This window comes from Homalodisca vitripennis, chromosome 8 (genome assembly GCF_021130785.1).
Source record: "Homalodisca vitripennis isolate AUS2020 chromosome 8, UT_GWSS_2.1, whole genome shotgun sequence".
Lineage (NCBI taxonomy): Eukaryota > Metazoa > Arthropoda > Insecta > Hemiptera > Cicadellidae > Homalodisca > Homalodisca vitripennis.
In genome coordinates this window covers 8,764,856-8,789,005 of record NC_060214.1, presented here as the reverse complement: position 1 = coordinate 8,789,005, position 24,150 = coordinate 8,764,856, and the positions used below count along the sequence as shown (strand labels likewise).

The 24,150-nt window shown below is 34.6% G+C and overlaps 1 protein-coding gene across 1 annotated transcript in view; it reads left to right on the top strand.

Moving 5' to 3' along the window:
• The window catches only part of LOC124367257 (CAD protein-like), a 90,138-nt gene extending 66,189 nt beyond the window's left edge, over positions 1 to 23,949 (top strand). The window contains 13 exon segments of the mRNA XM_046823956.1: positions 772 to 919; positions 2,840 to 3,105; positions 4,385 to 4,546; positions 6,957 to 7,128; positions 9,006 to 9,121; positions 10,627 to 10,842; positions 14,005 to 14,161; positions 15,834 to 16,102; positions 16,581 to 16,722; positions 17,716 to 17,786; positions 18,843 to 19,021; positions 22,221 to 22,425; positions 23,668 to 23,949. Of these exon segments, the coding sequence (XP_046679912.1) occupies positions 772 to 919; positions 2,840 to 3,105; positions 4,385 to 4,546; positions 6,957 to 7,128; positions 9,006 to 9,121; positions 10,627 to 10,842; positions 14,005 to 14,161; positions 15,834 to 16,102; positions 16,581 to 16,722; positions 17,716 to 17,786; positions 18,843 to 19,021; positions 22,221 to 22,425; positions 23,668 to 23,865 (2,301 nt within the window). The 3' untranslated portion in view covers positions 23,866 to 23,949.
• The last annotated feature ends 201 nt before the right edge of the window (positions 23,950 to 24,150 follow it).

Genomic DNA, 24,150 nt, shown 5'->3' with positions numbered 1-24,150 from the left:
TGGGGCTGAGGAGAAATGCCCCTAGAAATAAATGAATTAAAATGCATTTCATAATAAATAATATAATAGAAAGCACACCAAATGACTAATTAAACACACTTATTCTTGTAGCATGCTTGTTTAGTTATCATTGTTAGAAATAATGATCAGTTAATCTTACAATGAAGTTTGTGGAATTTTAAAATACATTTCTCTCTCTCTCCTTTTTTTTTTTTTGTTCTCTTAGGACAAGAAGCTTATAAATTGCACTTAGTCCTGTAAGGACCTTTGCGCTGCTTCCGGAGTGATAGGATATTCAGGATGGGTAAGGTTAGGGAGTAGGGGCCGCCACCCATCGAGATCCATGAGGAAGAATTAGGGCACTACATCTCAAAGTCATCCCGGAAGAAGGGAGGCCAGCTGTGAACCAGCCTCTCCAGTCAAAGTAGGCAGGGGGGGCACACCCTTGTTGAGGTTAACAAGAGCCTCTGAGGTAAGGGAACAAACCCCACCAACTCCAACAGCCATCTTCCACAGTAGACTAGACCTATTGAATTGCCCATGAACCCCAGAATCTCAATATTTGCGGTTAGTGATGAGCCGCTACTGGACATCCATAAGGTTGCCCAGATTGAAGTGGCACATCGGTTTTTTGCTGTGCCCAGTGGTGGGTTCAACTGGTAGGTATAAACCAGCCAGAAGTGATCCCTGCTGGGTACTCTCTCTCCTTTACTTTCCCTTCTATAATTCCCTCTCGCTCGCTCTCTCTCTCTGATTGTGCATAATGTCCAGGCCATGCTGAGCATTAACAAGGAACCTCGCATGAAGACACACACGGACTGCCTCTCTTCACACCGCATGGTCAAGCTGCCTGGGCTGATAGATGTGCATGTACACGTGCGTGAGCCCGGTGCTACCCACAAGGAGGACTTCTCTACCGGTCAGTCAGTGTTGCCAACTGTTTCCTCTCAGAACGTTTCATTCCTTGTCGTTCTTGCTGGCTTGCGTAGTTTGGGACAAACACTTGCATGTTGTGTTTATCACCCTCTCTTCCCTACAGTACATTCTCCCAAGTATGGACGAAATGGGGACAAGCTTTGTCCATATCACTGAAAGTCCATATTTTATGGATAAATATAACACTTTGAGTGCCGCGACACAGTGACTGATGTTGTTTAACACACTTTGATATTGAACCATTGGTAACAAACGGGTTAAAATTGTGTATAAATTAAGCTTTACGGATAGATAGAAGTATGTGAAATTTACAATTTTTGTAGTTTATCTTATAATAAAAGTAACTTTTTCACTCGCTTAGCATGCTTAAGACATTACGAGCTTGTTATAAATTTAAAACAAACACTCCAATACTACTTTTTATTTCTTTGAGGCCTTTTGTGCTCAAGGAACACATCATCAGACCCACATCACCGAATAAAAGTGGTTATAATAATAATATAAACAATTGTTTTACTAAATAAAAACATATGTCATTAAAAATACAAGGAGATGATATTCTATTTTCAAAATTCACTGTTACTTTATTATTGATCTAACTAAATATCAACTTTATTTTTTACATGTACAAATAAATACTGTCCTGTGGTAGAATATTATCTCGTTGTATTTTTTAATGACATTTTTTATTTAGTACAACATTATTTATGTTATTATTGTAACCACTTTTATTCAGTTATGTGGTTTTGATGATGTGCTCCTTGAGCACGAAAGGCCTCAAAGAAATAAAAAATATGTTATTGGAGTGTTTGTTTAAAATTTATAACTAATTCCAATAAGAACAGAGCTTCTAGAATGTATTTAGAAGAGCTTGTTTTTAGAAGTAGGGAAATGTCTACAGATTTCACATGATTCGAGTTGAAGAATTCTTTATAGTTAATTTGTGGTAGTCGTTGCTTTTTATTTGATTTTCTTTCCATTTGTTGTTTTTCTATTATTTACATGAGACTCAAAGATTGATCTGATTTCAGTTTCGTATATTGGTATCACTGAAGTCAATATTTGCGTCATTGTTTTTACGCCAAACATAAGTTTAAGATAAAATACTTACAAAATGGATTGTTGATAACCTAGTACTTTTGGAATGACATTGAAGATATTGATGTGGAAGATATGCGACTTCAACAAGACAACGCAACTTACCATCAAGTGCAACTTTGGATATTTTTCGTCAAAAGCGCAGAGGTTGCTTTATTACCGCCAAGATCATGTGATTTAACACCTCTGGATTTTTTTATATGGTGGTTTCTAAAAAGTTGTTCAGACATTCACCACTTTTAGGTCAAATAACTTCTGAAACTTGTCTAAAGGCCATGGAAAAGTACCTTAAAAAAAGAAAACTGTAGGAGGTTCAGATCAACATCATCGTGATAAAGTATTCCATTGTTAATTAAAATTGCCAAATATTGTGTCAATAAAGGAGCATTTAAGTAAATGTGAAATTTTGTGTGTTCTGTTATAGAGAAAATGTGGAAAACTGAAATTGGATCACCCTTTATTATTTCAAAAGGAGAAGCGTTCAAAAGGGATGTTATCCCTAACATGTTGAAATAACATCAATATAAGTGTAATTTTGTTTTACTCTTACCAAATTTATTATGTTTTGTTTATTAATTATACGTAAAGCAAGTATATTTATTTCAATAATTAAAACAATCTGAAATACATTCACTATGTAGAAGGAAAGATGACTAAGTACAAGTACAGTACAGTGCTTGGTACAGTCAGATTGGTTTTAGTTGATAAGAAATGCTGTGAAGTGAGAGAGATTTGTTCATCTATAATGAACAATGAAGATTAATTTTCTAACATTTCACTAATTTAAACGATGTAACTGATGCAGGCACTGCGGCAGCGCTGGCTGGTGGCATCACACTGATCTGCGCGATGCCCAACACTGCCCCAGCCATTACAGACCAGGCTACGTTCTCGCTGGCTAAGGATCTGGCGGCTGCCAAGGCGCGCTGTGACTACGCCATCTTCCTCGGGGCCACCAGCGATAACCACAACACCATCCCGGAGCTTGCTCCTCAAGCCGCCGGCCTCAAGATGTACCTCAACGAGACCTTCAACGCCCTCCGCCTCCGCGACCTCACCGACTGGGCTAGGGTCAGTAAAAATCATAATGCAAAAATATACAGTATAAAATAATTTTGTGGCGTAATATTTTTAACACAATTACTGTTCGGCTTTAAAAACAGTTTTGTAAGTTTCATTCTGACCTTTAGGAAGGAGGAGACTTTAAAGTTGAGTACAGTATCAAATTTAAATATTTGAATCATCCCAATTTGGCAGATTTGATCTTGTTACTCCTAATTATTTTTTATTTCCCCTTTTACAATTATTGATTACAAAAAAGTATTTCTTTTTGTTTCATCACAGCAAACATTTAGTTTGCTCTTTCTAAATAGTCCTTCCAGCTCAGTCAGGTAGATTTTGTGACAATTGAAATATTCACAATGTATTTCTTATGGGATTTACATGTAATCAAGAACCAATACAAAAATATTGGATATAAAGTAATTGTTTATAACAGATTGTTAAGGAAATGTTTTATGCAATTCCGTAAACATCTTTTTGTTTTTGTCAAAGGTCCTTAAATAACAAAATTCTTCTTCTTGGCACAGCTATACTGTATGTCGATGTTTCAATAGAAAGTTGTCAAACTGTGAGCATTTGAATTTGCAATCCTAGCATATTTACATAATTGCAATTCTTGAGTAGGCCGTAATGAATAATGCTGTCAAGTGCGATACTTTGCTTTGCATCTGAATTATTGTTTCAATCTGAAAAACAGAATAAACAATCTAATGATGGTGCAATGAATAAATGGATAAATGCTTATTTTAGTCGTATTCTTAAAATGTAATTTAAGTAGTTGTATTAACACTTTTTTTTAACATGTATATTTCTTAACTGTAATCCATGTTTGATTGGCCTGGCTGTTATCTAATTCCAAGGTGTCCAGTTAGAGCGGAGCGTACTTTAGACGGTTCACAAAGAGTAGTTGCTAATGAGTACAAGTACCCGACATTACTACTGACTTAAAATCATATAGTATTAAGTTGTATTATGTAGCAATGACAACATTTATTATTGTTCTATTTCTGACTATGTTATCTGTCTTACCAGCATAGCTGGATCTTTTAAGATGTAATATGACAATAAACATTCATTCAAATGTTCATTCGTTCATTCAAATGGTCATTCATTCATTCAAACGTTCATTCATTCATTCTTTAAAATGTTCATTCATTCAAACGTTCATTCATTCAAACGTTCATACATTCAAAAGTTTATTCATTCATTCATTCAAACATTGATTCATTCATTCAAACTTTTATTCATTCATTCAAACGTTCATTCATTCTTAAATTTGTCCCAACAGCACTTCGACAACTGGCCGACCAAGTACCCCCTGTGTGTCCATGCTGAGGGGCAGACAACGGCTGCTGTTCTGCTGTTGGCAACACTGCACAGCCGCCCCATACACGTGTGCCATGTTGCTCGCAAGGAGGAGATACAGATCATCAGAGCCGCCAAGGAGAAGGTGGGTTGGTTTTAGAGCAATCATCCTGATAAGTCATTTTTAGGATTATCACTTATCTTATCACTTTAATCTTATATTTTATCACTTTTATCTTTTATCTTTATTTGTAAAAGAGTCCAGTAGCAGAGAGCCAGTTTGCACTGTATAAACACACAACCTAATTTTTCTTGAAATCAATAGAGAAATTTCCCATAAAAAAGTAATTGATCATCAGTCTTCCTAGTTTTGGTGGAGGTCAAAATAAGAGGGTATCAAAAGGGTTAAAAGTATGAAATGATTTTTTTTCTCAGATAATATTTTTCTTAGTCCGACACACTTAAAACCAACATTCAGGCACATAAATAAAAGTTAAACCAGCGCCAGTTAACCATGTTCAGGCCCTTAAAGTTGCACTTTTTAGTCTCTTTATCTAGTATCTAGACAATGGTGAAACTATTATTATGTGTCTGTTGGTTGTTTTAACTATATCCAATTAAAAAATACAATCTGAGACAAAGATAATAACATATTCCATATTTTAACCCTTTTGATACCCTCTTATTTTGACCTCCATCAAAATTAGCTTGGCCGACAATTAATTTCTTTCTTAGGATAAATCCATCTACCAATTTCCAATAAAAACCACATTTTGTGCTTATACAGCGCAAATTGTCTCTCAGCTCCTAGACTGTGATATCAAATTGACCAATAAAAACATAGTATACAAAAGAGCTCTGTACGGTTTCCAAGCAGCCACCCAGTGCGATCTAGATGAAGAGGTTTTCTCACCGTCTCGTCAGTTGGCTTTAACGTTACCCAGCAAACTCCAATGCTAAATTAGACCAAGTATGAAAAGGCTCTACTCTATTGTAACTGTGTATATTTATATAGTGAAAAGTGGTATTGTAATAAAAAATATTTATTAAAACAATTTTTTACCTCATTATGGATTAATAATGCACCTAGTCTTTTAGAATTTAAATTACCTTCAATCAAACAAAATTCCATAATACTCACAACCGCTTAAAACCTCACTATTTGTCAACAATCAAGTCATTTTTACAGACCATTTTACAGTCCTTTTTACGGGCCAAATAGTGAACTGTGCCTATATGCCGATGATGCAAATCTAGCTATGTCATCAAGATCTCTAGAAGAATTAGAAATTCATACTTTTATTGAATTAGAAAATATTGGCAATTATTTAAAAAACCACAATTTAATACTAAACTCAAAAAAGACAAACTTTGTAAAATTCAAAACACCGCAAAATAGAACGTTGAAGGGACCTACAATAGTCTGTGATTCATTCGAAATTGAAAAGAAAAACAGCACAAATTGTTTAGGTTTAACAATAGATCATCATCTGAATTGGGATGAACACATTCATAAGCTTTTAATTAAAATAAATTCTGGGGTGTCTATGCATTACGGAGAATGAGTTACTACAGTGACCTAAAAACTTTGAAAAATTTATATTTCGCTTATGTTCATTCTCATATCTCTTTTTGCATAGCCCTTTATGGTTCAACTAAACAAATAAATATGGAAAATATATTAAAACAACAAAAAAAAGGCAATACGGATAATGCTGAAGCTGAAATATAATGATTCAGCTAAAGAACATTTTAAACATTTAAAAATTTTTTACTGTTTATGGACAATATATTTTTGAATCAATCCTTCTAGCAAAAATCAACAATTAAATTTAAATTCTAAGACACCCAGTCACCATTACAACACTAGAGCAAAAAACAAGATTATTCCGAACCATAAGTTGAAGTTTTTTGAAAAAAAAAACCTACATACATGGGGAACAAATTTTTAAAATACATCCCACAAAACATAAAAACTGAAAGTGGCCCTAAGTTCAAAAAAAATCTAAAAGAGTACCTGATCAACAAAGCCCTCTATTCCATTGAGGAACTATCCACCTCTCTTTATAGTTTCCAAGATGCTTGCAATTAAGTACTAGCTGTACTTAACATTGTAAATATTATTTAGATAGTATCTAGAACTTTGTCACTATTCATTGTATCACATGTGCATAAAAATGAATAAAGAATTTTGAATTGAATTTTACTTTCTCCATATACACGGTAAATATTTAAAATATCTGCTCTTAAACATAAAAATAAAATAAATTTACTTATATGGATAGTGGAACAGTAGATTGTTGTCTAGTATATTTTTACAATAGATCTGACTTACTTTCGCTAGATATGAGTAAAAATTCTTAATAATGACGAAAATTGAAAAAAATCTGCAATTCATTACTAAACATAATTAAATAGATCTCCTGTTTCAGTGTGATAGTTTTGACACTTAGTTCTTGCACTAACAAACAATCAGTACAGTTATAAAATTTTATTTAGATTTACCACAATCTTGTTAGCGATAGTATTAAACAATTGCTTCGCTGCCATTGTAGGGTCTGCCAGTGACGTGCGAGGTGTGCCCACACCACCTGTTCCTCACCAATAAGGCGGTGGAGAAGTTAGGCGAGGCCAAGTCCCAGGTGCGACCTATACTCTGCTCCGAGGAGGACCAGCAGGCACTCTGGGATAACCTGGACATCATCGACTGCTTCGCCACCGACCACGGTATGTCTGTTCCTTGTCTCCTGCATCCCATATACAATTCCTCACAGATAACTTGCCTGTACGCTTTGGTGGGAAGCGTTGATTCAATGTGAATGTGAAGTTTAGCTCCATTCCACCTTCCACTTAGTGCAGTGTCTGAAATCTGACACTTTGCAGACGTGACTCCTGGTATCTAGGTCCACATCCGTCTGAAAAGATCCAATGAAGTCAGCGATAAAGAAAGTCAAAATGAACTGTTTACAACATCAGAGACACCTAGACTACAAAAAAAGTAATCTAGATGAAGAGGTGTTCTCATTGTCAAATTAAATACACACTTTTTTGCTCTCTTAGGACAAGAAGCTTATAAATTTCACTTAGTCCTATAAGAAGCTTAGCGCTGCTTCTGAGTTACAGGATATTCAGGATGGGTAAGGGTAGGGGGGCCTGTCTTCTATCAAGATCCATGAGGAAGAATTAGGGCACTAATCTCAAAGTGATGTTTCCCCGGAAGAAGGGAAGGCCAGCTCTGAATCAGCCTCTCCAGTCAAAGCAGGCTGATTCAAGGGGGTGGCACACCCTTGTTGAGGCTAGCAAGAACCTCTGATACTTAGGGAACGTACCCCACCAACTCCAACAGTCATCTCTCACAGTAGACTAGACCTATCGAATTACCCTTGCACCCCAGAATCTCGAAATTTGCGGTTAGTGGTGTGCTGCTCCTGGACATCTATAAGCTTGCCCAGATTTAAGTGACACATCGGTTTTGCTGTCCCCAGTGGTAGGTTAAACTGGAAGGTATAAACCAGCCAGAAGCGATCCCTTCTGGGTGGTAGGTACACTTAGTTGTATCTCTTTTGTAGTTTAGGTGTCTCTGATGTCAAAACAGACATTAAGAGTTTGCTTTGAACGTCTTTTTTCCTGACTTTTTTTGGATCCCTTCGACGTGGACTCTAGCTTCCAGGAGTCGAGTCTGTGACAGTGATAGATTTCAGATCCTGCACTTAACGGAGGGTGAAATGGGGCCAAACTCAACATTTGCACCCAACCCTATATTTTGTTAATAACTTACAATTTATGTTAATAAACTGAGTTGAGTCACATAGTATTTTTACAGCACAGATGATGTTCCGGATGACTTAAATTCTTTTCCTAGGTTCCTAAAATTATATTCATTTACATAAGTGAAGTGATATTGTGACTGATTAATGTACGATACTTCTATAGTTATATACATGTATAAGCAAAAGAATTTTTTCATAAACAACAGATTTTCATAATCAAAGTACAACAAAAGAAAATATTAGCAATCGGTAAATTGCATACTGCTGATTGTCGGTCAAATGCAGCGCGATGCATGAACATAAAATTAGAAAATACAAACTTAAAAAATTTGATTTGGAAAACTATGGTAGTTTGTTAGTTATGATATTTGTTTATGTTTATTCAAACACAAACTACAACAAAAACACGTTCTAGTCATTGGTAATTTGTATAATGCTGCTGTCCGCAAAAAAATGCAGCAACTGACAGTGCTGTGCAAATGTAAATTGTTAAAATACTAACTGCAAGCAAAATATTATTTACAAAAGTACATTAATTTGTCGATTAGGTCATCTATTTATAGTTTTATTACAAAAAGTGTGGTAAAAACATGTTTTAACTATTAAGTACTGCTGATCAGTACGATGATGCCACGGATCTCCACAGATTTGATTAACAAATCCCGTTGTTTGATTGTTGAATCCGAATCTTTGCCTAAGATTCTGTGGATTTGAGATTCGACTTCTACACATTACTACTCTTGATGATAAAGGATATACTATCCATACCTCATATAACTGTCAGCACAGTTGTTATGGATGCACATTAATAATGCAGTGGGGATGGTGTTGCAGCTCCGCACACGCTGGAGGAGAAGACTAGCGAGCGACCGCCGCCAGGGTTCCCGGGACTGGAGACTATGCTGCCTCTGCTGCTCACTGCCGTTAATGAGGGCAAGTTGACTATAGAGGTGAGAATATTGCACGTACAACAGTAGCTTTCTCCTCTGTTACCCCAAACGGGTCTTGTGAGATTATAAATTGATTATTTTCTATGGAAATTTGTTAAAATTAACTATGTTTGACACTAAGATTTCCAATTTAATCCTTTAATCAATCCTTTCCATGATAGCTATGTTTTTACTGGCATTTAGCCAACACAATTTGACACCCTTTTTAAAGATGTATATGGTGAAAACAACTCAATAGCATTGAATTACGCTGTTGCTTCAGTATCATTCATGGTCTAGAATGAGCAATCAGTCAATTCCTGTTTATACCACTAGGGCACCTAATTTTCTTTCCTTATCAAATAAAAAAGGATTTAAAAAAAATAAAATCATTGTTTTTAGGTTTAGAAATTCTTTATTTTAAAACAATGATTTTGATTAAAATATTTTGTAGAGATAATAGTATTATAGATTAGACCATCTATATTGTTTATACTACAATGTCAATTAAATTTCATCCAGATCTAAGGTCAAAACCTTTTGATTGAATATTTTCTTGTGAAATGCTTTTTACACTAATTTATTAATGTACATAAAAAAATAATAAAATCCACTATTCAAGTTCTTTTCAAAGATGATATATTAATGTTAAATAAATATAAATATCAATCCATATATTGACTAACTTCATCTGTATGACAAATGTGATCAATGTATTTATATTTTTTTTCACTACAGTTGCTTTTCAAGTATATTTAATAATGGCATACTCCTTTTTTTGAGAGATCACTTTTTTATTCTGTCATACATCCCAAAGAAGATATTTCCAGTAAAACCAAATTCATAAACCTTTTCAATATTTCTGTCTATATAAGATACAGTAAAAACGAAAGATTCAACTTTACAGTTAATTGTTTTGAGGTTGTAATGAGAAAAAGGTATAATATAACAGTACAGCATATAAGACATTTATGAACTCTCCGAGGAATAGTTGTGCAATCTTTCAATGCCAGTAAAGAATGTTATTAAAACTGGGTGTCCCAAAGTTGCATAGTATTTATTATTATTTGTTATAGACTAATAAAAAATTATCTTATCAGTTTCCAAAATGGTTTGAATAAATTTTAATAAATAATGGTTTAACTCTCTTCTTACCAATGGAGTTTGGCACAAAAATTCTCTTGATAAATGCTCTCTTTTATGTGTCTACCTACACAACACGGCAGTTCTTGTAATTACTTACGAAATATCGAATTGCAGTATTCTTTATTGAATGGTTTTTCTTATTGTGTTCTCTAAATAACAGTAATAAAAGTACTTTTTTTCTGCCAGTAGGAAAAAGAAGTAAAATTTTTACAAAGAGATTAATCTATGCAAGTCTAAGTTTGATGTAATATATATTACAAAGTACGTAATATTTTGCTCACGCGAATCTCTAACTAAAATGCTGATCAAACAGCAGTTCTCACTCAACATGGTGTTACTCTAAGTTCAGTTTGGATACTATCCGATATGGTTGTGTGCAGGACCTGGTGAACAAGCTGCACCGCAACCCTCGCCGGATATTCCAGCTGCCCGAGCAGGAGCACACTTACGTGGAAGTAGATATGGATGCCGAGTGGACGATCCCTGAGGCCATGCCCTTCAGCAAGTCCCAGTGGACACCTTTCGCAGGCATGAAGGTCAAGGGCAACGTCCACCGTGTTGTCCTCAGGAAGGAGGTGGCCTACGTGGAGGGTCAGGTGAGTTGTACCGCTTATTGAGTATTGTTCAAAGGGTTCACGGCGAATAGCTATTTGCGTTTCAGAAATAAAATTGTAGGAGCTTATCTCTTGAGCTCAAAAGACATTAGAGAACAGGAACCCTCAAGTCTTATAGGTTTTTGCAAAAAAATTGAGATTTGTGGATTAAAAATAAGTAAGAGAGGTAGATGTAAAGTGCCCTTTCAGGACTATGTTTTTTCCTCATTAAAAAATATTATTAATTTGTATGTATCCGTTGCTACAATTATGTGGCAGCTAGAACATCCAGAAAGTAGCTAGTAGTTGTAAAGTTCTGTAATTTTAAGTTCATATGGGTTATATATGATAGCCCAATCAACCAGTTTCCCTTCAAGATTCAAAATCTTTATTGGTCTTTAAACACATTCAATAGTGCAATAGACTTCGTCAAGTTTACTAAAATATTCTAAACTAAAAACTAAAAACAAACAATTTAGATTCTTCCTAATCAATCCAGCCTACCAGTAAATATATAGATCTATATAATTAATAACAACAATAACCAAACAACCAACAGATCTATATAAATTAACCTTAAATTATTACTCGAAAAATTCATAAAATAGGTTAAAAGTAAGCCTATAAAAATAAATAAAGAAGCTTTATATCATGATCATCGCGAATGAAAATGATCCTAAAAGCTAACTAAAACTATCACAACACTGCACATAGCCTAGAATACAAAAGCTCACTAATATAATTTTTTCACAATATATTTCTTCATAACATCACAAAATAAACTGATAAAACACAATCTACGAGAATTTATACGCATAAATAAACACACTTATTACATAAAAACACTTATTTTCATGTAATAAACTTACGTTTTAGATGGAGAAGAATAACGTAACCGGGTAACAATACAACAACAATGGCCGACTGTTTACAAACAACTCTCGTTTTCAATATGTCATACTTAAATCATGGCATACAAAACAAAACAAAATTACATCGATCAAATCAGGCACTATTTCTGATTCCAGTGGTTATGAATCATTGCAGTTTAGTTCGTGTATTTGATTATAACAGATGTCAAACGGGCCACGTGTCAAATCTGGTGACTGCCAGTTGTAGAGTTAAATTTGGCTAAAGATACAGATCTAGCATTTAATGGTAACTTATTAAACAATTTAATTTTCATAAAAAGATTACTGCATTTTGTTTTGGTTAATTTAACTGGTAAGAGTTGTAACAAATGTTTTGTTCTAGTAGATAATCATGAATATCCTGCCTAGTTGTAAATGTTTTCAAGTTGTGCCTTTACACTTATAAGGCAGTAGAATATATACATATTAGGAATAGTCATTATTTTTAATTCCTTAAAAATTGTAACACAAGTCTCTCCTTTTGAAACAATTTTCATAACACGTAATGCATTTTTTTTTTTGCCATTTAACACTTTGAGTACTGGCCCTAAATGACATGTAAACTCTGTAGAATGCTGGGCGTTTTGGGTGGTTTTCAAAAATTTATTTAAAAAAAAGTATTTAAGGTATGAGAAAAATACTTACATGCCTTAATTTCAGCCTACTTTTCGTCTTTCTTTTAACGTGAGATTGTTAGTGGTTTTTTTAAAAAACTACACACAAAAAATGTTTTTTAAAAACATTTATTTAAAAAAAAAAAATTATTTTTGAGACAGTTTTTTTTTATCTAAGTTACTAAACTAAGCATATATACAATTATTTACAATGACCCATTTACAAATATAAACTGTCCTTTGAATAATATAAATCATGTTTTTATGTTTTGTAGTTTTTTGAGAAAAACTATGCCGTCATATTGATTCGTCGGCATCACTTTCCGCTGTCAGCACTGTTTTCAGCATCTGTAAAATAATAATATTATACTATGTAAAATATGAATATATTTTCATTTTATTTATAAGAATAGAATATTAGTTTGAATAAAGTTAATTTATTATAATACAATTTATAGTTTGATTCACGAAAACAATAACATAACCAAACTTTTAGACTGATGTTTATATGATAAATAGACTTACTTATTCTTACCTGAAGTATGTGTCTAATCTTCTTCCATTAAATCAGGATCAATGTCAGAATCGTCAAAAATACTATCTACACCAATAAACTATCTTCATCTAATACATCACTGATCTCAACGTCGTTCAAGCTGCGAGAATCCATGATTGCGACATCGACTGCCAGCTGCAACGAACGTCACGTCAGCGGCACGTAAACAACGCGACCGAAGTTGCTTTTGTCATTAACCTCATACAATACATCTGACGCTTTCTAGCGGTGAAATTGTGTTACTAAAAACCCAAATAACATTGTAGAGTAGGCAAAACCCGTTTAAATACGGGACGATGTAATATAATACCAATTGAAATGACAACCACGTAAAACTACGGGATTAGCATTCTTCGGAAGTTTCGCCGTTCCGTAAAATTACGGGATTAGCACTCTAAGTGTTAAATACTCTTACTGCACTACTACTGTTCCCCCATAGAGTTATACCATAACTTAAGTGCGAATGGAAAAATGCATAATAGGAGGCTAGAAACCATATCCATAATTATACAATGTTTCAATTTACTCAAGAGATAGACTACTCTTGATAATTAATTTACACAATTCATCTATGTGATGTTCCCAACTTAATTTGCTGTCAAGGTATACCCCTAATAGTTTTACAGATTTACTAACTTCATTAATTCCTATTTAAAGTAAAATATATATTTAAAAAATTCAAAAACATATCAACATATAAACTTTTTGTATGATATTGAAAATTTTCATTTCACTCTCATATGTGCATACAAGCCCACATACACATATATACTGGAAAAAATCATCCAGAATTATTTGAAATTATTATTTTGATTTGATTCAATTCATATACTACCATTTTAAATTTAGACACTAGAAGACTGCTTGTAAAAATACTACTTACAAATTTTAATCATATGATTGCAATATATATAGAAACTCGTTTTTCGTTATTCATGTTAATTTTTTTTTACAGCATTGATTTTATTGTTTCAGTAAGAATTTAGATGCACACCTGTTTTGATATTGTACAAGCTGTCTTTGTAAAATTAATGAAACATATATTATAACGTTTCCTGTGGAGAATCACATATCCTGTTGCCAGGTGTTGGTGCCACCAGGATACGGTCAGGATGTGCGAGAGTGGCAGCCCTGCAAGAAGTCCTTGCTGTCCGCACTCAGCCTGGGGTCCTCCTTGGACATCCATCTGCCGGCCATCAAGACTGACCTGGACCAGTCAGATGCTGACGATAGCCATAACGGTAATGGAACAGTAGGCCCGGTGTTCATTAACTCTTTAATGTTATTGTTTGGTGGAAACAAGGAGGAAAAAGAATCCTATCTAACCTTTTCCCTTCCATTCTTTTTGAGTTTTTGTCAGGTGGTCTTGCTTCACAAAGAATAACCAGATGTAATTCATGAGCTTTAAACATCCCACTGTTGGTATATACAGTGACTAGATACATTGGTGAACTTGTTTTAATCTTGTAGGAGGTGACACAGTTATCAAGTAGTACATTTCTTTTGCAAACTCTTAACACGACAATGCAATCTGCAATCTCTATCAATATAATCATAGGGTTTATGCTGATGAGAAACACCATTGTCCAGTCAGAATTTAAATTCTATTGTTCGCACGTACATTTTATTCCCTTAAAAATAGAGTCTGATTTTTTAGCCTTATTCTGCCCGTCCTAATGGGCCTGTGTGAGGATCTTATCAAACAGTGGAATGAAGAGAGTCGATATAGTACAAGGTTGATGGTACTGACAAAGGGTGCTACAATGAAAGACAGGATTTTTGAACCTCCACTATCTCTAACTCAGATCCAAAATTGGACGTTTTAGACCACTCGGCCGTTGTATCAATAATTCAATTCAATCCACTTAATGCTTTATATCTAATACTCTTCAGTTTTTAATATTCTATATTTATTTACAGTACTATACATTAGAAACAAACTCCAACAAACTCTATGCAATTCAGTAAAATCTTATGAGTTTGCATTTATTTAGTTAATTTAAATTAGAAAACTAATCGGAAAATTTTGCAAGTTTTAGGGTTTTACTATTAATATACGTACAAGTTGAATTTATATTTTGTAGGTAATCGTTATACTTCTCTAGACTCTAGCTTTATTTTGTCTGAACCTTTCAACTGTAATTCAATTTTAATATCTAATCTTATCTCTAATCTAATCTAAAAAAGAGCTAATCTTAAATGGCAAGCTCACATAGATTATGCTGCTTCTAAGATTGCTCAGGTCATTTTCTTAATTAGCTCTCTAAAGGTTGTTATTTCCTCAGACCTTCTGCTGCATATGTACTATGCTTATGTGTACAATTTTCTAACCTATGGGATTGTTTTGTGGGGTTACTCTGCAAGCTATTCATTCTACAAAAAAGAGCAGTAAGGCTGCTATGTAACGTTCCTAACCGTGAACACTGTAAACCTCTTTTTCTAAAACTTAATATTTTAACACTGCCGTCTATTTATTTATTATATGTGCTCTTGTATGTAAAGGATAATTTGAACAACCTTTCCAACCAAATTAATATTCATAATTACTATACATGTAAAAAAATAATACGAAGACAAACTGTCCTTCTCCCTCATGAAAAAAAATCTAGTAATAACAAAATTAATTTTTTAAGCACTCAATCCAGTTTCAAGTATCAAGGAATTAAGCTGTACAATGCATTGCCTTCAGATATAAATGGAATTAAGTAGAACTAATTTTAAGAACGTTGTAAAAAGACTTGTTACTCAAATCTTGCCTGTACAGTGTTAATAATTTTTATCCTGCATTAAGAGACAGTGTGGAATAGATTATTGTAGACTTCTAGTTATTTGACGTTGTTATATGTATGTACATTACATCTTGACAATAAATGATTTGATTTGAGAAATGACAGTCAGTCTGTCTGGTTGCAGAGAGTCACCCGAGGTTGGAGCTGTCCACGCCACACTCCATGGACCACTCCCTGCTGAGGCCGTTGTCGCCGATGCTGCTGGCCAAGGGCAAGAGTGACAGCAACCCCAACCTGCTGTCGCAGAGCACGCCCCACAGTCACGGGCTGCACGGTCAGCACATCCTCAGTGTCGACATGTTCACCAAGGAGCAGCTCAACGACCTGTTCAACCTGGCGCAGACCATGCGGGTCTACGTGCTCAAGGACAGACCTCTCGACCACATACTCAGGGTGAGTCGGCAGTGTCTCTAGAATACGGTGACCAAATGGTTATAAATGGGTATAATCATCATCTGGGAGGTTTGGACAGTGGGTGGTAGGTATGGAAACAATATTTGTATTTATTTCAAAATAAATACACCTAACTTCAGAATCAGTATTTATTAGGTTTTATAATGGCCATGATTGAATTTATTAGTTGTATAAATAACACTCAGTATTTATAAAATTGTGTAATGTAACTGAATATTAATTTTGACGAAGCTAACGCCAGTGCATGAATTGTGTTTATATCCTCTGATAGTGGTATCTTTATACCGAAACACGTAAGCAATTTTAGTCATGGACTGTACGACAAAGTATGACGTATTTGTAATTTTGCAGTCCGGAACATCCAAAATTGATGTAAATTGAAAATAAATGTAAGAGAAAGAATTGCATGTATATTTCCTAAATAGGCTTATACAATTATTGTGAACTTCTCTGACAGGGAAAACTGATGGCTTCCATCTTCTACGAGGTGAGTACGAGGACAAGCAGCAGCTTCAGCGCAGCCATGCAGCGGCTGGGAGGCAGAGTGGTGCAGGTGGACGAGTCCAGCTCTTCGGTCAAGAAGGGGGAGACTTTGGAAGGTTAGCTAGAAGAACAATTTTGTAAATTTCTTTGTTTAAAGTTTTTTATTCACGATATGGAAGATTTGGAAGGATACAAAGATTTCAAACATTTGCCACTGTTATATTGTTGTATTGTTATGTTATATTGTATGTTAATTTGTTATAACAAAGTGTATAACAACATTTCGAGGAGTGAAATCTATTCTCTTCAACAGGTGAGAAACAAATTAGTACATTAAAACGTGCTGCAATGGACTGTCACTTTTCTTGGTAGTGTCACACTTTCGTTTGTGCTGGTGTGATGTGTGTTTCTGCTCCTAACTTTTCGTGCTTGTAAATTGCATCCTGTGCAATGACAATGCCTGGGTTCATTTCCTCCTATCTGGACTCCCAAGTTGTTGTCGGGTGTGTATGTTGTTTCTTTTTTTCATTCTTTTTACTATACGTTTTTAATGGCAGTCCATTCCCACATGTTATAACTTTTATGTACTAATTGTCTCCTCACCTGATGAAGAGGAGTAATTTCAATCCTCGAAACTTTGTGTTATACATTTTGTAACATATAACGATGGTAAATGTCTGAAATCTTATAACAGTTGGGATCTTATTGAGTATGTCCAGTTGTTGTGGTATAATGCTGCAGTTCGGTTTCTTGAACCCAAAGTATTTGTGAGATTTTAGGTGATAGTATATGGAGGGATCTGCAGTGCACATCAATATCAGTTTACAGTTACAGCAGCTTCCAAAGTTTGAGATGTCAATTATTATCATTATTTACGTAACTGCAGATTTAAACAAATATCAAAAGATCGTCATGCTTTAAGACATCATGAGCTCTTGCATTATTGAACAGATAATGTAGCTATGGTGGGAAGGGTTCATTCAATGTGGAGTGTTTAGCTTCAGTTCACCTTCCTCTTAGTGCAGCGTCTGGAAATTTGACGCTGACACAGATTTATTTCTAATTAAACAGATAATAAAACTGTCCTGAACCCTGTTTCATGTTTGCAGATACAGTGGCAGTGATGGCGGGCTACGCCGATGTTGTCGTCTTGAGACACCCCGAACCTGGCGCTGTTTCTGTAAGTACCAAACAACTGATTCTACCTATCTCAGATTTTACGTATTGATCAGATTCTAAAACACTGTTGAAAATAGTGACAGTTCTGTGTTGTTTTTCAGCTTTTTATTTTCCTGAATACACTAAACTATGCATAAGAAAGGTATTTGGACACCAAATAGAATTAATTTATGTAAAACTGGCTTCAGCTGTGCTGAACTATTTTACAATTCTTGTTCATTTTTACATAAAAAAATACAAGTTTATGTAAGATTCAGCACTAATAGTGTTTGTTATTAGTACAGAATTCTTCTTTTTTGTATGTTTTGGAATTGATATTAAAAGATAGTGCTAAGTTATTTTGTTATTTTAAATAACCATATCCAGAATATTCAATGGATGTTTTGGTTATATAAAGCCAATTTTTGTCATGTGTAGACAAGCTTTAAAATGACTGTGCTATTAAAGCAGCAAATACAATCAGTCCAATGTTTAAGATTTAGTACCTTTGGAAAAATTGTTATTCCCTATAATGATTTCCACAGTTTGATGTTCCTGAACAAAATAACTGTTTTACAAATGAGTTACACTGGCTTTTTATACAAAAGCAGTACATTTGGAAACCTGTGACCAAACAGTCTTACAGTAGACGTGTGACTTCGGATTAGAGTTAGATATAATGCAGATTCAAATCCTGTTTGTGACCGTAGCACTTTTTTATCAGTACCATTGACCTTGTACTGTATCAACTCTTCCCCTTATTTTGTTAGATAATATCCTCGCACAAGCCAGTGGTCCATGAGGGTGGACATAATGAGGTTAAAAAAGTGGATGGGCATCTTCTTTTTGTATAAAAAAAATTTGTACTAGTATTATTTTGAGAGTGAGTGCAGACTCATCAATGTTGATCGCAGATAAGTACAAGTCCCTGTATCATATTGTTTAATCTTGTAGATCCAAAAGTACTAAAAAAGTTCTTTAGGATTAAGAGTAAGAGATTTCAAAGTTTTTTCCATTCATGAAACTAAAAAAAAAACTATTACATTATTTAGCTTATAGAGTATGCAAATTGTTGCAGAGAGCTGCGCAACACTGTCGGAAGCCACTGGTGAACGCAGGTGACGGGGTTGGAGAACATCCCACGCAGGCTCTGCTGGATGTGTTCACCATCCGAGAAGAGATCGGCACAGTCAACGGCCTCACTATCACGATGGTGGGCGACCTGAAACATGGCCGAACCGTCCACTCTCTCGCCAGGTCTGAACAATTAGCATCGTGGTTAAGTTGGTGTTTCCCTAAATACAGAAAAAGTAGACAGTGAATTACATTAATTTAAAGTAGGGAATTCAGGCCATTTTATAATAAGGCCCAAATAAAAATGGCTGGAAATAACAAATTAAATTTGTATAGAATATACATAAGTTATAGTTTCAGACGGTGACATGTTTTTATTAGTTTTTTTTTACTTAAAGAAATTATAGTTTTAAAATAAAATATGATATAATTTTGTTAAATAACATGTTCTTAAATATCTTTTCTTAACAACTATAATTTAATTTAAAATAAAAAGATGTTATTTCTTATAACACAGTACATATTGTAACAATTTAACATTTTTATCTTCAGCCGTTTTTTAGCCTGAGTATAAAGTGACCTAAATTGCCTACTATAATAAATCCATGTAATTTTATGTGGAGTGACCTTAAAGTTGTTTTATACTTTTTCTGTATTCAAGGAAGTTATTTTAACACTCTAAGTGGCGGTAATATGTTGCTGGAATGGCGGGCTATTTTTCAGAGTCAAGCAGGACTATCTTATAATTTAAAAATAAAATGCAAATTCTAATATGAGCAATGCTTGTTATATATCAATTTTTTCGTAATAAACTACAGAATAACATAGTATAGTTATTTTTTTACATACCTTAACCTTTTTTTTATGATATCCACACAAATGTTCAAAAAAAACGTTTTTTTCTCCACCAAACTTTTCATTTTTACGTTCTGTAACTTTAAAAATGTCATTCCTAGGAGATTATGTTAAATGCAACCTTTATTCACAATTTAATTCTAAACAAAAAACCTTCAATAATATTTTTTCTATTTACAACACTGTAAAAGTTATATGGGCAAAAACTGAATCTAGAAAAAACACTTTTTCTAGACAGAATCGCTAGAAGTTTGCTTGCCTTTTCCTCCCTTTCCCTCAGTAAAAAAAAAAAAACAGACCGCGGGAGAAAACTTAGGATTATTGGTACTTTGGGATTATACCGACCACACCAGTATGAAGAACACAAAAATATAAATTTATAGAAACAAACATGATAGAACGAAAAAACAACTCTTTAATTACAAAATTAAAAACTTACAAGCATTTCCAGGTATTGTAATCAGTATTGTTGTCTCTGTTATCTTATCTTTCTCGAGAATCCCGATTACGGCAGGCCGCGGGGCATCACATGATTTGCACGGTACATAATTGCCTTTCCATTACAATTCAATTTATATTTCTGATCAGCCCCTCTAGAATTTGATATTTTACTGATATGTACTATCTCGATGGATGTTTTTCTTTCGTTGACATCAGCGCGGGGCAGCACCATTTTTGTCTGGCGGAATGTGATCAAGAATAAAAACAAGTTTTGAGTGTTTTTTCAATAAAGAGTTTAGTTTTAGTTTGGTAATGTTTGTTTTTGTTGAATTTTTGTGTTTGGAGAAATGTAGAGGTAAAACACGGAAGTACAACAAAGCGACGCGACTCTGCAATCACGTTATCTACTAGACCGCTCGACTTTGACCTCTGTCTGAGGATGGGTAGGGGTTTGCGATAAGACAATTCCTGTTTTATATTGACGAAATATTGTTTTACGCTAATCTAGTAATCAGTAGAAGCAAAATGTCAAATAACGATTCATGTCTGGGTGTGGTCGGTATAATCCCAAAGTACCGGATTATTTCAGTTAGTACCATTGATTATTTCATCGTGATGTTGATGATACTATATGAAATGTATTTGAAATTTAGTGGTGAACGCAACTGTGCAAACTAGGCGTAAAAATAATTATCGGTTGCCTAGCAATAAACGGCAATGTGGAGCGACTTCTAAGACGTCACAGCGGCGTAAATAGAACGTCTCAGACGTCGCTTGCCACTTAGAGGGTTAAAGAGCTATGAATTTAATGTAAAGAAATATTTTACAAACCCAAAATCAATTGGGCCACCTTAGTTCTTCTTAAGTGACTATGTATTTTTCAATAGACTTTATGTTCGAAATAACCTGAAATAAATGAAAACAAATTGTTTTTATACATAAAATCCAGTACTTGAGATTTTTCCTTTGATTCGTTGCGGCAAAAGCCCCATTATGTACCTGATATTTAGCAAAATTCAAACTCGCAATTTTCCTTGAGTTGGTGCTATTTTGGTTCATTATGCTATGAAATTATCGTATTAGATTACATTCTTAGTTGTAAGTAATCAACAGGACTTTCCAGACATCAGCCTGAATTCTTGGCAAAGACATTATTCTAAGTAGATATAAAATCATAATAACTTACTAGTTGTATCCATCAGGGATCACTTCTGGCTGGTTTATACCTTCCGGTTGAACCTTCCTCTGGACACAGCAAAAACTGATATGTCACTTAAATCTGGGCAACCTTATGGATGTGCAGAAGCGGCACATCACTAACCGCAAATGTTGAAATTCTGGGATGCAAGAGTAATTCGATAGGTCTAGTCTACTGCAGGAGATGATTGTTGAATTGGTGGGGTTCGTTCCCTAACTATCAGAGGTTCTTGCTAGCCTCAACAAGGGTGTGCCACCCCCTGCCTACTTTGACTGGAGAGGCTGGTTCAGAGCTGGCCTCCCCTTCTTCCGGGGAGACATGACTTTGAGATGTAGTGCCCTAATTCTTCCTCATGGATCTCGATAGGAGGCGGCCCCTACCCCCTAACCTTAACCATCCAGAATATCCTGTCACTCCGCGCTAAGGTCCTTATAGGACTAAGTGCAATTTATAAGCTCCTTATCCTAAGAGAAAAAAAACTATTCAAGTATTGTTTGAATAGTTGTAATATGAAAAATAACACAGATTCATTTACAAATGACATTGATAAGAACATGTTTCACTAACATTGTCCAGACAGTAGTCCTGCATTTGCAGGCCAAAGTGAGCTAACAGAAGTAAGTTTACTTTCATATAGAATAAGTTTTAAAAGTTGTAGAGATCAGCAGCAAGATCGCAGTATATGATAGGAAAAATAACAGAGTGCTTCAGCGATGGTAGCACAACTGTCAGACAGTTTGGCACGCGGCGAATGTTTTAAACGTTTATTTTAGACTGTTACAACTCACTTAAGTAAATAGGACTATTCTAAGCATTCATATCTTAAAAATTGCATAATTCAATTTCATGCCCAACAAATATGAAAATATCTGTGAATATGCAACACAGGCTGCTGACCCACTACAACGTGCAACTGCAGTATGTGAGCCCTGCAGGTCTGGGCATGCCGCTACACGTTGTGCAGTACGTGGCGGGCAAGGGTATATCACAACATGAGTACCGCACCCTGGAGGAAGTCCTGCCAGACACGGATGTCCTCTATATGACCCGGATACAGCGAGAACGCTTCCCCTCCCAGGAGGAATATGATAAGGTAATTGATGTTGTGTTTGCATAGTAATTGTTTTCAGAGCAATTATATATTTTTTTTCCAGCGCTGGTTTAAGAAAAGTGTTTACTATTTGATTTGTATGATAGTCTAATTCATTATATACATGAAAAAACTAGACTCAGTTACTCATATACCATTATCACCTTATATTATTTCTGTGAAGATGTGCTCTTTTTGATCAAATATTTAAATACTATATCAAAAATAATTTTGCTGAATAATATTATCCTAACTTTGTCATTAAAGGTGGGCATGTTAATAAATTCCATATTTACCATTTTGTGGAGTTCTCAAAATAAAATTTTTACTTTATTACCACTTATAATAGGATAAGTGGTAATAAAGTTTAAGTTTATTATCTTTGAATATTAAATCCATCCAAGCTTCCTTGAAGGACAAAGATTTTTTTAATCCTGAACAAAACTTTGAGAAATTGTTTTGTAGTAAATAAGTTGTAAAGTTGTTGTGACACCTAAGGACACATTTCTGTAAATCTTATCAACCATCTGTCTGAAAAGAATTTCTGCTCCAGTTTTCATTCTCATACGACTGGCTGTAACAACAGGAGAGTACTTTCTCAGTGAACACTCGTGTCTGTCCTTTAATTTGAAACACAAATTCTGGCCAATTTATTGATGTTCAATCATATGCAACTAACCAACAGCTGCTGATTAACTCCTGGGAAGGATAATTGTACACATTTAAATTCAGAATGATACGGTATCGTGATGTCTATCAACAATTTTTACTGACATATACTTTTTTTTTCTCGAGCTCAAGAAATGCTTTCAGAAGGTCCTTACGTTAAAACCACTAAAAATCCTCTGAATAAATTCGTTGAATTGATGGTTACTACTTAATAATAATGCCAATTGCTCATGAACAAAAGCGTGAAAATATTAAAATTGTTGGATAATTGTGAGTTTTATTTTATAAAATGATAGAAAATAGTTGTTTCCAATTAAGAAGAGCTCCTCCTTCGATGACATATCCTCATTGTTTGAGAAACAAACATAATTAATTAACAAGGTATGTAAAGATACAATAATTTTTATGGCCACAGGGAATCTGTAATCTCAGAATTGATTACACTACTGTATCAAGTAAAAATATTAAAATTATTGGATAATTGTGAGTTTTCTTTTATAAAATAATAGAAAAAATTGGATATGATTCTGACTCGTCACTACAGAAAGTATCGGTAATTTGTTGTTGTTTTTGTAGGCCTGCGGCCAGTATGTGGTGACACCCCAGCTGCTGACCAAGGCCAAGCGCAAGATGGTGGTGATGCACCCTCTGCCTCGTGTGTTTGAGATCAGCGTGGAGCTGGATTCAGACCCCCGCGCCGCGTACTTCCGCCAGGCCGAGTGTGGCCTGTACGTACGCATGGCTCTGCTTGCTATGGTCCTCGGACGAGCCTGACTGCTCACATCACATGACATAATACTATCTTCGTTTATAGATGTATATTTTTGTACTGAAATATAGAGTATACTTTGTAATAAATTTGAGCTTTGTTACTTACCTGGTACTCAGAAGATGTCACCGTAAAATTTCACCTAAGTTGATGTTTTCTGTCGCGATTGAAGTGAACTATGAAATGAAAATTCCTTTATTTAAACAGGCAAAGTTAGGGCCTCATGGCCCTTTCTTACACTTAACCTGTCTGATCAATAATTATTCACAAATATTAACACTAATCTACCT